The sequence below is a fragment of the Calonectris borealis genome, chromosome 2 (genome assembly GCF_964195595.1).
Source record: "Calonectris borealis chromosome 2, bCalBor7.hap1.2, whole genome shotgun sequence".
Classification (NCBI taxonomy): Eukaryota; Metazoa; Chordata; class Aves; order Procellariiformes; family Procellariidae; genus Calonectris; species Calonectris borealis.
In genome coordinates this window covers 123,870,438-123,887,095 of record NC_134313.1, presented here as the reverse complement: position 1 = coordinate 123,887,095, position 16,658 = coordinate 123,870,438, and the positions used below count along the sequence as shown (strand labels likewise).

Genomic DNA, 16,658 nt, shown 5'->3' with positions numbered 1-16,658 from the left:
AACAGAAATGAAGTGCTACTAGCAATAGGTGTAATTCTCCAAAATGTGTATTTTCTCTTCTCCTGAGTTGTGGACAGAAATAATATGAGAAAGACATTAATCTCATAGAATACCCATGCAGTGACTCAGTGATACTACAGATTAGAGTGACCTTACATCTAATTAAGCAAGGGACATGGTGGCAGTACTTCTTATTTTACGGCATGTGCTTTCATTTCGCTTCTGATTTTCCCATCACATCACATGCATTGAGAAATGATGCTAAAATGCATATTGAGAGTTGGGGGCCCCTGCTCTGTCTGCTTACTGTGCAGAGCTGTGCATGCCACAATGAGTGTGCAAGCACAGGTAAAAATCATGATAAGGAGCAAAGAAGGGAAGTGATTTGGTATTGACCCAAATCTTAAACATTAGGCGCAGCATTATTTTTAAAGTAATGAGAATGCTACAGCAGTTACATGTTAACTCTCCAGCACAACATGTTAAAAACAAACAGCCCTTTAGGTTTGCTAAAGGGAGATGCAAGGGGCTTCCCAATTGGTACCAATCCCTTTGGTGTGTGCTTGTCCCTCATCCCATACAGACATCTATGGTCTCATGTCTATTTCCCTCTCTTTTCCCAACAGCAATCTTGCAAAGAATTCCCTGTTCTGAAGAGCAGGCAAGTGGCAAGAAGAGCTATAGTGGAGTACAAGGGTCACAAGTACAGGCAGTAAAATGGAGCATAACAGTCCTTTTAGCAAAGATGCTACTAACTGCAGAGCAGTAATAATGGGGAGAACATGAGGCTTCTTTTGAGACTATGGCAGCCGCATGGGAGAGATGAGAATATAGATAGATATGCCTAACAGCTCGCTCAGCTGTACCGAAGACTGTTTTCTTGGGGTGTTGTGTATTATTGGTCAGTTGTCCTGTGTCAATAAGCAAATTAGGTGTAGAAGTGTGATTTGGGATTGAGTTTTAAAATACATTTTAAAATATCTTTGGTCTTAGCTTTGGGTGTTTTTTGTTTGTTTCTCTTGTTTTTTAATGTCATTTGCTGGGGGTGTGCAGCATTATTCAGCTAGAGACTGCTCTCTGTTCAAGTGAGTCAGGAGTCTGTCTGCTAGATTCAGGGAACTTAAATCAGAGTAAATTCGGTTTGTTTGGATTTGAATCTGCTGATATTGCCAGCTGCATTGTACAACTGTATAAAAGGGACTCAGGACCAAGCCAGAAACCTGGAAAAGTACTGCTTGTTGCTGTTGTTGTGACCAGCATACTCCTCTGTGCATTTGGCTCCTTCCCCCAAGTCTCACCCTGGAATCCCGATACAACTGCATTTTCAACTGAATTGTTGCCTTACTGTGCTTTTTCTCCCTTACACAAAGAAATAGACTTTTCCCTGTTGTTTCTCTGAATGCTCTGAGTTCAAGGGGAGTACTTCAGGACATTACTGCACAGGATATCTCTTTGCCTCTTGCTTTGCAACCTAAGGAAGTGTCTTGTGGCCACAGGCTTACTCTAATTTCATACTGGTGTCATTCTAGATCAATGTAAAGACATGCATTTTACAGCAAAACTGGGTTGGAGAAACAGAGAATTCAGATCTGTAATTTCTCTGATGTCTACCTCAGCTTTTAGCTATTGTAGCAGATGGAATGATGACTTGGAGCCACCAATATTTGTTATTATTTTAATGTAAAAAGAAGTGCAACTTAAAGCTTCTGTTTTTCCTAAGAGCTAAATGATTAAGTGAATATTTATGTTGACACCGAAATCAACCGTATGGTCTTGGGTCATTAATCATTATTCAAATAGGAAGATTTTTATGTTGAGCCTTTTACTGGCTCTTCATTGTCACTAGCATCTCATTTGAATCACTTACAGAATTGTATACCGTCAAAAGTGCGGCTTTTACAGCTGGCATTTCTAATAGATATCATCCACCTTCTTCATGATGCATATATATATAAAGTACAGAAACTGTTTTTCAGTGGAACTGATATTTATATTCATATTTATTATAATTAGGTTTGGATGGTCTTATAACTGTTGTTCTGGAAGGAGCCTCCAATTTTCAAAACCTCTGATCCATTGAGTTTGGAAAAGGATTTGAATATGGAACTCACTTAGATATTGGCATGACAGATATTGTTAGCAGACTATCCAAATTCTTGGTAAGTTATTTGATAAAGAACCAATGTACATAGTAAGATCTTGGGTAAAAGAACTGCACAATCAGGCCGTAAGTATCAATTCTGGTAAATATGACTAACAAAGGAGTCATGCTATTAATAGAGCATAAAGTCCAGTTGTATTCTTATGGTGAGTCCTTCCAGTAAAAGCAGGAGCAGAGTCATGAGGAAATTTTTTGGAAAATACATTTTCATCTGCAGTAACTTCTTCTTTTTAAGAACAATATTGCTGAGAGGACCGGCTGCTGTTTGTCTTGCAAATGTACTGGGGAAGAAGGTGAAATCGGAGATTGGGGAAGACGAGGGATAAAGGTAAGAATACATCCTAGCTTTGTATTGCTAAGTTTAAGTTGTAAATAATGATGGGCTGCATGTTGAAAAAATCACACCTTGGGGTCCCCTCCTGCAGGTGGTACTTACTGTCTTTGCCAGTTACTGATGAGTGCGATGCTCAAAAATGATTCTGCAAGTGAATGCAATGCTGCTGGTGAGTGTACTCAGTATTCAGTGATGTCTTTTACCTCTGGGAAGGCCTCTTGTCCAGCCTGATGCTGTTACCCTGCAGGTCAGCAAGAAGAGCTGTGGATAATTAAAGCAGGTTTTTCTTTTCTGAGCTTCTCTTAAGCTGCAAATAGATTTCCAATAGTCCCCTTGAGCTGGACTGAGTGATTTAGGTGAGAATTAAACTGTCTTTTTGAGGCTGCTGGTCACTGAGACACAAGAAAACGATAAATGCAAAGGAAAAATCTTATCTTAAAACCAAAACATCTAGCTCCTTTACTTGTGTTGGTAATTTTAAATCTAAGCCAGTTGATTCTTTCACTGTTAGCTGTCTGCTATTGACTGCTTTGGAAAAAGGCAAGAGGATGAAGATGTTTATCTCCCTATGTTTTATGGCATGATTTTGGTATATCTTCCAAAATAACAATATACCCTCTGTCTAACAATGCAGGAGGAGGAATTAGTCATCAGTTATGAGTAGTATGGAGGTTGGGGAACATTGCATAATTGATGAGCTCATCTAAAGATTCTAATACTGGTTTTGCTTAGCAACTTGCCAGCTTTTCTCTAGAATGTGTGTCTTTCAGAGATCTCTATCAGAGCCATCAGGAAGTTCCTAATGACTGCTTGTGTTCCTAATGACTGCATTTTTTAACAGTCTTGGAACAACTTAGGATAGCAATTGCTTGTTTCTGCAGGAGTTCCAGAAAGAACCAAAATCTCATGAGGACATTGCATTTAATTTTGATAGTAAAGATTTCCATTAAAGTCAATGGAGAGATACCAGTGAAATGCTACAGGCTAGGGAATTAAAAGTTAACCCATACAAACAGGCAAAAAATACTTAAAATGAAATTATTTGTCTTTTGTGGTTTTTTGTTTTGGTTTGGTTTTTTTTTTACTAACTAGATGGCCAGTTAAGGAATGCAACAGAGCCCTCCTAGACCTCAGACATCTGTGACTTTTCTTGTACTCTTTTCATTTGATGTAGTTAAGCAATAATGGAAAATTCTACACTGTAGTTCAGTAGTGTAACATTTAATTCTGTTCAATTTTAGGTAACTTATTTTGACAGCTTCCATAATAATTGAGAGTTCTGTCAAACGTGTGCATTAATTCTAAATAAAAACATGCTCTATCATGGGGGTATTTGAAGAATATACTTTTTCAAACCATCAGGAGTGCAAATATGGTAGAAGAATGTCCTCTGTATGAATGAAACATTACTTTATATACAGTCCCGATGTCCCTGTGGACAAACATGTTGACTGGTCACTCAATAATGGGTGTTGCTTCTCACCTGTATGTTTCAGCAGCCATCAGCACTGCTGCTGGAGGCTTTGGATTTTCTGCCTCCAACAGCTGACAAAATGGGCAGCTCAGGCTTATGTAGTGTTAGTTCCAAGTGTTATATTTTTTGAGCAGCCATAGCTTTATTTTGTCCTCTAGCTCTTCTCTGCTTTTCCAGAGTTAAAGAATTCCCTTGAGTCTCTTCATGCTTATCACCTTGTTCCCTGCACAGCATCTCTTCCACCCTTGGTTCTTCTTTCATTATAAACACTAAACAAAGTCCAAGATAGGTTTGCAGGTACATTCGCAAGACAGCTATGCCCTGCTGCTGTTTCTAATGCTCTGCCAGGCCAGATGCTGTGTTCCTGTCTTGCCAGGGCAAACCACAGCCTCTGTGTCACCTGCCAGCATGGCATCTGTGCTCTGGTGTTTTGCTTAATGCTGTGAGTTGTCACAGGACACTGAGTGACGGTAGAAGAAAGTGCTCCTGTCGCAGCCTCAGTTCACAACCAGAACAAACTTTGCTGCTCCAAAAGACAAAATACAAAGCAAACGCTTGCAGGGTAGCGCTTTGCAGTGCTGATGACTAAGTGGGCTAAAATCTGGGAGGTCGGACACTCTCTCTTTTTAGCCTTCTCTCTCTCAGGAGAGAGTGTATGTGAAGGCTTTTCACTTTCCAAAAATCTCTCACAAAATATTGTGCCAGGGTCAGCGGCTTCCCCCGCCTGGTAGCATACTCTAGGCACACAGAAGAAAACAGCTACTCACACGAAGCCCTACCTCAGAATTCAGTATAATGGCTGTTGTGCCAGGCTAGATTTTCACTCTTCAAACATTACCCTGTTGCAAAAGAGGCCTCTGAATTCAGGTAGCAGCTTCTTTTTGGCCTATGAATCTCTTTTTGCACAGGGGTAGGGCAATGAGAGATTGAAAGAATGTTCTCTTTTATCCTCTGTGCTACAGAAGGTTCATTTAATGCTGAAACATTAGGAGCATTATTAAGCCTGTGCTGAGACTCAAAGTCCAGGACAGCTGTTTCTGGTGCAGCTTTCATCTGTGTGGAATCATAGGACAATGGAAATGCCCACCTTGGATTCAGAATGGTTTGTTTTGCTAATTAGATCTCTCCTAAAACAGTTCTCATCAATCATACACATTTTAAGATACTATCCCCCCAACTTATTTGTTTAGTACTATCCCTCTTTCCTCCTGGGCTTCAAACTAGGATGCACTCTCAACTCTTATATAAAGTTACATTACATGAACTCCTTCAAAAATAATTGGACTAGAATAAAAAATAATGTGAAAGAACTATGTTAAATCAGAAACATTAAGAAATTTTGTAAGTTTTGTGATTATAAAGAATATAGTCTGAAAAGAGATCGACTTCAAAAAATCTGCTTGAACTACATCTCTGATGTAGAGCTTTTACAGCTCTAGAATCTCTGCCATATGTCTTCTGAAGTATTTCCCGGCTAACATCTATTTGGGGCTTATTTTTTAAAGTACACTCCTTTCTTACAAGGACAGGTACCAGAATCTCTTGGGTCAAATCTTTACTTTGGCTTATGTCATAAGTAATGACTTGGAGAAGGCATGTTTTATCCTGTGGGTGGCAATTGCTCTTTGGTCATCCTCAACATACTTTCTTGCTCATCCAGATTGAAAATGTGGAGCCGTTAAAGCAATCAGTCTCATGTCAGTATGGAGAAGTTCCAATCATACAATCATAGAATGGTTTGGGTTGGAAGGGACCTTTAAAGATCATCTAGTCCAACCCCCCTCAGCAGCAAGGACAGAAGAGCAATTGATTGACTACTATTGATACAAAAGGCATTCAAGAAGAAACTATTTGAAGCAGAAGAAGCCAATGACACTTGTTTTCTACCCAAACCAATGAAACATTCTTCATAATAAGCAATAATAAGCATTTATATATGACAGATTATGAATCTTGTACAAGATTTTCTTTTTTTTCCTATCAATCAGCTTTTAAAGATTCAGTAATTGAGGTATATCCCAATATATCTCAATGTTGTCTTGAAATGTATAATTAGTTGCTGGAGACACTCTAAAACTTTGAAAGAGCTTTTCCTTGGGTCTGCAGTGAAAGAAAATTGTTTCTCCCTGGAGCATCTAATAAAAACTTCGGGCCACCTTCAAATTTAAATGTGGGATGATTAGTGATGAATTAAACAGTTGGTAACATTAGGGGAAACATTAGGAGAAAAATTATGAGGAAAGTAGTTTGTTATTCAAGTTTTCAGCAGTGTTTGAAGCCCAGAGTAAGCAGAGGGACAGAATAGGCAAAGAACAATATATTGGCCCATTGAGTTTTTCCAGAATTCCACAATAGTTTCTGAAGGTCAACCAAGTATTATAGCATTATCTCTCATCTTTTAACTTCAGGGACCCAATGGTGTTAAAGGCAACCTGGGATATCTTGGAGATGAAGGAGAACTGGTAAGTTGTAACACTTTAAAAACTTGTGTTTGTGAAAAATAAAACTTTTGAGCAGGGGGAAAAAAAAAGCATCTAAACTAGCTGGATAGTGAACTTACAAAGCTCTATTACCTTTCCAAGGTGAGAACTCCCTCACATCGTTTGAATAAAACAGAGACAAGATTGTAAAATTTTCAGTAACATTTCTTGGGATATAATGGGCATACATTACAACAACCTGATTAGCTCGTGTATGTGGCTGGGTGGGTGCCTACTTAGCAAAGCTATTTGGGAACTTATTTTTATTTCTGTAGAAGACTTCTACAAAAAGCATTTTTTTGTTTTCCTCATTTTTTTTTCATATTTTCCTAAGTTATTATTGAAAAATCAAAAAGTCTTGTATGAGGAAACTAAAAGTAAACAAATGGAGACAAACCCAGTCAGTTTCTGCAGAAGGAGCTGTTAATAAGCCAGTTTCGGCCAGTCAAGACCAGCTCTTTGATCTAGGCATCCATTTTTAGATATTTTTTGTTGTATCCAAATTAAATGTGGTTTTTGAAGACCATCCAAACCATATCCTCTTGATTTGACCCAAGTGTCATATTTTTTGATGCTGGTAGGTTGCAGAAACCAAAAACATGAAAGGAAAAGAGACTGGGAAGTGTACTGCAAGGCTATGACTACCAACAGATAAATTAGCTGCCAGCTTGTGTAAACCTCTCATAAATTTAAACAATTGGATTCTTCTTTTCAGGGTCCAGGAGGACCACCTGGACCACAAGGAAGACAAGGCAACATGGAGTGTCCAGGCAAAAGAGGTTTAAAGGTTAAACAGAAATTCTGAAAATACTGTTTCACTGTGATTTAGAATAATCCTTCAATGTTTTTATTACACATTATTCTAACTTTTGCCATCTTTTTTCTTTTCAGGGGTTTCAAAGATTTGTTGGAAATTTGTTCAGAATGCTGCAATGCCCCGTTTATGGTTGTGCCTAGGGAACATATGAGAAAAGAAACTTCAAGCATTAATTCCTGTGTTTAGTTTTTCTTCTTCTTCTTCTTTTTTTTTTTTTTTTTTATCTTGGTCTATGTCACCCTATTCTTGTTACAGTTTGTAAAAGTGCACTGGTTGTTTATGTGAAAAATTCATGCACATTTGTATTATTTCAGGGTGACAATGGGGAAGATGGGAGTGACGGAATTAGAGGAGAAGAGGTACATTTTCTTTCTTTTGCCTTCTTGACCTCAAAGTTACTGAGTGATAAAAATGAATTAATATGTCATATTTTGTCTTTAAGGGATCTCCTGGGGTTCCTGGAAAGAAAGGAGAAAAGGGTGACATTGGATACCCGGTAATATTTTGTTATCTTTTATTGGTCAGGGTTTGGATTTAAGAACACTAGTATGGCTATTTCATGTGAGAAATGTCTTTAATAAACTCTCAAGCACAAGGAGTAGACCTTGTACCACAAAGTTTTTTGCACATTTTTTCTTTGAACTCCTATCAGGAGAGTTATTATAGGACTTCCAGCATCTGAAGAAGAGCAAACTACTGATGAATAGCCAGCGGGTATATACCCAGAAAATAACTGCTCTGTAGGATGTTTCTATTCGAAATAGAATTTGAAGAATAATTAGACCTGTACCTTACAGTCTTCTAGGTGGGCATTTTCTTGGGTTTATTAAGGGATCAAGTAATTTCTGCATGTGACTACTTTTTATTTGGCTAAAGATAGATATGAAGCCTCCTACCTCTGTAGTACCCTGACAGATTCACATACACGAGACAAGAGTTTTTTTATTATCTGCATTTGCCAACGTCAGATAGCTTGGTTTTCATAAAGCGTGGAGCAGCCCTGTTGCCTTTCCAGTTACCTTGCAGTCTGAAACAAGGTGTGACTTAGGACTCCAAATGGCAAAAAGAGATACTGCCTTGTGGTAGCTTCAGTAGACAGTTGAAGAATTGACCATTTGTCTTTTCGCTGATGAGACACCATTTGTAGAATGGCTAACTGAAGCAAAAAACCCAGCTTGGTAGACACTGAACATTTTGGCCTGGTCCATGTAATAAAAACAAACCTCAGTGGGAACCAAGGTGATAATTCAGGTGATTGGTTGCAGTTTAGCTCCACAATTCAATGCCTGCTATTAGGGATGGCAGGCTGGTGGGAGGCCACCATGCAGGTCTGTGCATGAACCGTTTGAACTTGCAGGAGCAGCAACTAGATACCTGTTTAAGTGTGGAAAACAATACTCTCAAATAACTGCTTGGTACCTCACTTCCAGAAGAAGCTGTCTTACCCTTTCTGCCCTTATACAGGTGCCCAAGAAGGCACAGGGCTGATTGCTACTCAGAAGACTGTGGTTATTCACAGATGAGGCACCATTACATTCAAAACATGAAATCCATGTTAGTATGCGCCTTTCAAAGATGTAGTCTACAAACAAAGTTCTTTGATATTTGGAATAATTTCTGTTTTGTTGCAATAAGTATTTTGAATTTATTCTTTATTGAAAAAAAACCAACAAAAACCAAAACATGAAACAAAATGTAAAGCACAGTGCCTGTTTCTATATTGCTTCCTGTCCAAGAACCCCCAGGTTTCTGGTTTTTTTGGGAGTGGAATTGGGGAAGAAACTGTGGGTGAGACTATTTAAAAATGAAGGTTGAAAGGTTGGAACTTGGACCTACCTTTTGGGAATTCCTGCATGAAAGTAGTGCTTTGGGTTCTTACTGAGATATGTTCTGCTTTCAGGGAAGTCCAGGGCCAAGAGGATCCCCTGGTGATCGTGGTCAGAAGGACTTTCGAGGAGATCCTGTATGTTTTTTCCAAGTGCATCATTTTTTTCTAGGTGCAGACTGTCTTTGTGTATGTACTCATAAGACTTTATACATAGTCTCCTGTGCACCAGGGCAAAAACGAGATGTTCTTCCAACGTGTTCACAGGATATTGCAATGAGTGTAGCATGTCTAATACATAGGCTTTTTATTAACCCTTCATATAGGTAAAGCTCTCTATTGTTTTGCTAAAGAAGAATGTTTACATAGTAGTTAGTACTACCAAATCTTTCATCTGTTCTGTCTAAACAGAACTCCTTTCAATGTTGACCATAATCATATGCATTGACTAAGGACTGGCTTGTTTATTTAACATCTCAGACTTTGTAAGAATAAGCATTCTTACTGGGAGGTGTTTCTTTTTTTCAGGGTAACCCTGTACTGAACAGTGCAATAGCAGGAGCAAGAGGCTTTGCAGGAGAAGGGGGAAGAGGTAATTGTTTAGAAATATGTGGAATTTCTGTAAGATATCTGCTTACCAGTTATACAGTTTCCTCTTCCTATCTGCACTATTTTAAATATATCTTTGCTAAGGATGCAGGAACTTATCGCTTATCAAATGTGATGCTAACAAAGGTCTGAAAAGTCTTTCAGCAGAAGTACCACCGAAAAGGAATGAGTACCACTGTCAGCATCAAACCCGCAAGGCAATGACAAATACCTGATCTGATTCCAATGTGCAAATCATTTAAATCTTCCAATTTTAAGAGAAGATGTTATGATAGCCACTGAATCCCAGGGCTCTGGGACCTGGGAACTCCTCCTTCCCAACCTCAATGCTCTTATCGGTAAATAAAGATACATTTTCCTAAGCAACACTCAGAATGGCACTGGACTACTGTTTTTGTAAGTATATTTTATTTGTAAAAAAGCATAAATTTTGCATTTGTTTATCTTTCAGCTGAAAAGTTTTACTGAAGTAATTGCAACAAGTTATCCTCTTTTAACAACATTCAGATGATTTCTAACTTGGCCTCACAGTCATTTTTCTTTTTACCTTGTCTTAGGGAATACCAGGACAAAGGGGACAACAGGGACCAGAGGTAAGAACTATTCTTTTCTTATATCTGCCACATAAGAGCTTAATCAAGAATTTTGAAAAAGAGAATTCAAAGTAGCTGCAATAGGTATGTTTGAGAAACTTTTTTTTAAATTGATCAGAAGGCTCATCTGGACTTTTATGTGTATGCTTCATGCTATTACACTAAAACACCTGCAGGAGTATGTTCCAAATATTGCACGGATAAAACTGCAAATTTTAGGTATTTATGCATATAGCTTGCATGTAGGTATTATTAGATACATAAAACTTCTTTTCTCATTTGTTTGTACCAATTTTCAGCATTAGGCCTTTGAAAGCAGAAGGTGCTTTTAGTGCTCAGGAAGTCTTTCCCAGTGACTACGGTATTAAATGATTTTTAGTGCCTCGCATATTGTCCACACACAAGATTTTATTTCAAGAACATTATCACTGTGTGGTTTCAGGAGTACTGTCTTTGGATTGTGTTTGCTGTGTTGATTACTAGCTCATTCTGCAGTGTTCAACATGTTGAAATCAGACTGGTTAGATAGATCCTCTAGAATTTTTCTTGACATCTGTAATGGAAGAAAATATGTTATCCACAGCAGGAAGATGTAAAGAAAATTTAATACAATAAATCCCAACATGTTGCTGTCTGTTAGGTCACATGAGAAAACCTTAACAAGACAAAGATTTGTTGTTATTTAAAAACAGGGCAATGATGGACAGCCTGGTCAGTATGGCTTGCAAGGAAAACAAGTATACAAAGGACCTCAGGTAAACATTATTATTATTCACAAAAGGAAAAACCCCAACACTAATGGTTTCTGTATGTTAACTGAACTCTTTTGTACACTTTGTTTTTTAGGGACAAAAAGGCATTAATGGTCAAAAAGGACAGAAAGGGAGACAAGGACATAAGGGTCCTCCAGTAAGTAATATACTGAAAACATGCCGTGTTGTTTAATTGTAAGGTACTGGATGTATAACCAAATGAGGATTGCAATCTGAATGTTTTTCATTACATTGATTTCTCAAGTTTCTTTTCAGTACATGGTATTGACCAGAAAAGGAGATACATATTGCTAACAGACAAAAGCAATAAAACTTAATTATTCCATAAATAATAATAATTATTTTCATAGTAACTCCATAAATATTTTCCAATAATTCCATAAAAATTTTCCAATAATTCCATAAAACTTAATTATTACTGATAAAATATTAGCTTTCTAATACTGCCACCTTCCTAGCAATAACGGAGAAAAAAGTGATAGTGTAAGGCACTTCTTCTGTAGTATTTTTTCCAAGCTGTGATAAATTCTGCAATTATACCTAATATGTTGTTGTAGTTATCCATAACAAGCTATTAACACAGGACATGACAGTTTTATTATAGTAAGTTAAGAGAGAAAAAGAGAAGAAAGGTCACAGATTTGGTCATGCAGAAATGATTAAGTATGAATTAATGTTATTAATCTAACAATTGTCATAATTTTAGTTCATAGGAATTCTAGTTCTTTCATTAGTGAAAATCTGTCTTAGAGAGGTTTTCTGCCTTTGATCCTTAGTCTCCTTTCTGGGTGTCAATCTTGTTCCAAGTGCAGTTCCAAGCAGAGTTTTTTTTGTAAGGGCTTGCTTTCAAGAGCAGTGGTGGTGTGGATGTTTTGTTATGAGTGTATTAACCTTTTTGTTGTCCATTCTCTGACTTCCTACAACTTCCTGTGCATCGTCAACCGATGTGTATAACTGTAGTTGAATACTTTAATTCAAAAGCAAAGTAAACAGACTGATTTTAACAATCCAGTGGAATGATTTGGCCAGATAGATAGGCTAAAAGTTGGTGGTTAAACACATTAGGTAATATGTATGAACCGATACCTCTCAAGTGTGTGTTCCCATAAGCCCTCTTATTGGCTTCCTAGTGATAGGCTTCCCAGCAACACCCAAATCTCAGGAGAGTCCCTTGCTCACTCACTTCTTTCTCTGAAACTACCATTCTCTCCTCTGCCAACTGCCAAATATTTCCCATCTCCCACACAGCCGTGTGTTTTCATGAGCTCCCTTCCCATGTACTTTGGGCATTTTTAGGAGGATGTGGAGAAAGGGAAGTATAGCTGCCGCCTTTTGTACTGAGCAGGTCAATGGTCATGAAACCTGCTTTCTGGTCTGATTGCCCTTGCTCTGAACTCACTGGCAGCGCCACTGGGTGGAAAGCAGGAGAGGGGTGAAGGATGTTATTTTCTGCAGGCATTTTTTCACCCAGCTCGTTTGTACAGTGTAGCCCCCGCCCCCAGAAATTTTCCCCTTTCCTGATCAGTAGCTGTCTGGTACACTAAGGAGGTGATGCTGAGTTCCTACCTGTGGCAGCCTTCCCAGATCTCCCTCTGTCCCTCATTTTGCTATTTCCTGTTGTCCTTTTGAAAATAAATACTGGCAGGATTCAAGCAAATTGTTGCTTCTCAGTAAAAAAGAGTGAGAATAGTAGTTGCTCTATACGAGGCAGTACAAGCCGAATTGCTTATGTGGCTCTGGTTTGTTGGAATGCCAGTCCACTAGTGGCTTCTAGGAGATGAGTCTTGTTTTCATTGTAACATTGTTCCCTGAGACTTTGGTGTTGAAAATATAATTACATATATGAAAGGGAGGGGTCGTATTGATGAAAGCAGAAGGCTGCTCTCTATCTAATATCTCTGTGTTTTCTACAAAATTAACGCCTGATTTTTTTAGAACCTCATCCTGGAGAATTTGAAGCTACATTTTAGTTGGGGACAACCTTAATGCTGCAAAGTCACCGGTCTCTATAAACCTTTTTTAGAATCACATATAGCACACTGGGACTGTCGTGCCCTACCCTGCTTCTGATGTGAGCACCAACTTTGCAACAGACTGTTTCTGAACTGTAAATGTCCTGTAGATCACTCATATACATCCTCTTTGCTATTCTGGTGCCAAATTCCAAGATCGTCATGGAAAAGAAAAACTGTTTTCACTTGGTTTTCTCAGAGGCCACTCAACATTCAAGTCTGGATAATATTTTTTCTGTTGTGTTTATCCACAAAAATGCTGTCTTTTTGTCTTGAGAACAAGACTCTTAAAGCAATATTTTCTGCAGCCGTGGAATGCTTGTTGTTATTTTGGAAAGACATCTTGCATGTTTCCTTGATGTGACAGTTAATTAATTTTTTATATGCAGTCTTATTTAAAGATATGTTTCCCAGCAAACAATTTACCATGGGAACCAACTGCTTATCTTTATCTTCCTCTGGCAATAGTGAGCTGAGGAGGCTTCACTTTGACTTATGAAGCATATCTCTTGATTGAATTTCACTTGTTTTTGTCAGTTCTGTCCAAAAGGTGTCCAGTTTTCTCACTGTCTCCAGTGTTTTGTGACCAGTACTAGGCATTTTGATTGAACATGCTCTGTAGATGTTAATGTTGTGTTTATTTGCAAGTGTAGTGTTCAGTGACCAAAAAGGGAATTGATTTCCTCTCTTCCAATTAGCACTCAAACTGCCATGCTGCGTGAGGTGGGACACAATCACCAACTAGTGACTAGGAATCCTGTCTGACCACTTTTTTTCCTTGCCCAGTATTTGAAAACCTTTTCTTAAAGAAGTCTTGTATCAGAATATTTTTATACAATACATTGTGTGTTGGCGTATGTCACCCAGGACTGCTATTGTGTTCTTAATGATGTCCCTAGTCACTCCTCTGATCCCCCTAGCAGAAGTGCCATTATTCTAGGAGGTGGAGTCGCACTCTGTTAGAAAAAACATCTGAGATCCAAATAGTTAGTCTTGGGCTGATCAGCAGCAGAGGAAGGACAGGCAGAAGCAGAGAGTGAGGGGTAGACTTTCCCAGGAACACAGAGCAGGTCACAAAACCTCATTAAGAGCAAAGGCCTAGTCAAATCGCTTAATCCATTAGACTTTATTTTGTCCCACTTTCTTTCCTGCTGTAATTCAGCACAAGGAAACTGCCTCTTGTTCTGGTAATACCATTTTCCCTGGGAATGAATGCCACATAGTTACGCAAAACCATATATATCTACACGTATATCTACATGTTTGTATATCTACAAAGCTGTTTGTTGTCAATAATACTTATGTTATCTGACCATATCAACTTACTTTTGTTTGGAAATAAACTATTCAATTTCCTTATACTCTACAATAGTCCATGCTAGATACACCGTCATTTGAAGAATTTCAGTTGAAAATACAATTCTGTATTACAGAAAGACCTTTTATTCTTCTATTTTCATGGCATTATTATTTGGAATGATTCTAGTGTGTGGTCATTTAACCTTTTCACTCAAGTTAACTGTCCCAGTTTTCATTTCTGTATCACAAATTATGTGATATGCTGGTCTGGGCACTGGAGAAAGCATTGTGCTTTCTGATGTACCTTCTCCTAACAACTCGGTGATCTGCAAGATACAGAGTGTGTTTAATATTTCTACTCTGTGTTTTAGAATACAAATATTTAATTCACACCATTCCAATCCTCACCTAAGTCCACGGAACACCACTCTGTGTTGCTAGGTTTTTGTTATTGTTGTTGTAAAAGAAATAAAGTTACTGCAGTTGTTTGACAGCTTTGTGGATAGTATCCCTAGCTACATACTCTCACTAGTGTAAGCCTTACTTAGCACATAGTCAAATCAATTTCCTGCCCCACTCCACGCATTTGTAAATACCCTAAGAGATGATAGAGATAGAAATCCCCATGGAACTGTCCTGTACAGAGAAAAATAGAGTGCTTGTCGCTCTTGTCATTGTAAAGAGAACGCAGAAGAGTACTGTTCCTCTTCATTACCCTATAAAGATGATAAAGAAATGGAGAGGGCTTTGTCTTCCTGTCTGTGCATTTTCTACACCTGTTTAAAAACATGAAAAGATGCATGTGCTTCTTTAGAATCACAGTAGTTATGGTCTTTGACATCTGTTACATACAAAGGTTGGTGGTGACATTCAACTGTGGAAGCCAGCTGTGAAGGGCTGGGAGGGTAGATCTGCCTTTGCTCTGATGTATCATCCAAACCCCACATCTTTTGATTTTCTCCAGAAAATCTTTAAAACAGTGTGGCTTTCTTTAGAATCAGCAGCTTTCTTCAGGCAGCTGCTCTTTGGCTACAAATATGAGGCCAAGATGCTAATCGGGCTTGCTCAAGCAAAGTTCCCATTGCTACTGATGCAGTATGGGCTCTCCTGTAATAGTGGTCAGTATTTTGCCCTGCAGGTTTTTAAATGGCCATGTTGATGGACAGCTGCTAGCAATTTTGTTAAGATATTTTTGCTAAGTATAGAGTATAAGGACAAATAATAGTACTTGTTTGGAACTGACAGAAGAAAAGATTGGCATGATGAAGACTAGAAAAAATGTGCTATCCGGATAAAAGTGGGATAAAGAGGCCCAATAATGGCCTCTATGTTTTTAAACCCTCTGCTATTTAAGGGAGGGGAAAGAAAGAAGTGGAGTGTGCTATTTCACAACTAGGAAGCTAAGTTTTATTTACCTTGGTGACTAATTGCTGCCAAATGCCTGGAGGAAAGCATTTAGTTGGTACTGTATGAGTTGGTTATTGTCATTCTGCAGCCAGATATTTTAGAGAGAGGATACTAGAGGATGTGGCAAAGTTTGGTTAAGCCAAACTCTTGTTTTATCAAGAATACCTACTTTGGATTAAAGTCCTGGAGAAAATAGGATCATGTTCTCTGACCCACTTTCAAGACGAAGTCTATCAATATCTTTAATTCTAACTTACAAGTAATAGAATAGTACCTACAGTTTTCTTTTATTTAGTTTCCTCCTTCTTAGTCATTCTGTTCAACTGTGGATTGCAGATGAATCTCAGAACTAAACAGGAAGCTTGAAGTGGAGGTAGAAGCTGATCTTATTGGTACATCATTTTGTGTGTTATCTGGAAGATCAACCTTTTTCCTGAAACCTTGAGGGCTCCTTTCTAGGGAAGGGCTGTAAGGAGGCATAGATGGTGGTTATGTAGCCTACAAATTTTATGGCATTAGTCAATTTTTACAAAATGTAAGTCCAACCTGAGAAAGAATCTGTGTGTTTTCTCTGTTTTCATATTTTACATCCTAGTATTTGTTTGTTTATTTCAGAATGAACCAGGAGCTGTGGGTCTGGCAGGGACTCACGGAGCTCCTGGGAAAACAGGAATTAAAGTAAGGTTCCCTTAGTTAAATTACTGTATTAATTTTGTTTGTTTAATTCCCTCCTCCCTTAATGTTGTTGATTTAAAAATAGCTTGCTTATTCTGTTCTTGGAATCCGCATCTGGAACTATTTCCCAGTCAAAGGTCCAGGGGACGTCTGCAGGATCAGTCTCTTGATCTGAGTAGCAAGTGTGTGTTAAATAAGC

General features: G+C 38.3%; 1 protein-coding gene across 1 annotated transcript in view; it reads left to right on the top strand.

Moving 5' to 3' along the window:
* LOC142078389 (collagen alpha-6(VI) chain-like) overlaps positions 1-16,658 on the top strand; it is a 45,652-nt gene that overhangs the window by 6,885 nt on the left and 22,109 nt on the right. Inside the window, 9 exon segments of the mRNA XM_075140851.1 lie at positions 627-703; positions 6,378-6,431; positions 7,165-7,236; positions 7,581-7,625; positions 7,709-7,762; positions 9,167-9,229; positions 10,986-11,048; positions 11,140-11,202; positions 16,400-16,462. Of these exon segments, the coding sequence (XP_074996952.1) occupies positions 627-703; positions 6,378-6,431; positions 7,165-7,236; positions 7,581-7,625; positions 7,709-7,762; positions 9,167-9,229; positions 10,986-11,048; positions 11,140-11,202; positions 16,400-16,462 (554 nt within the window).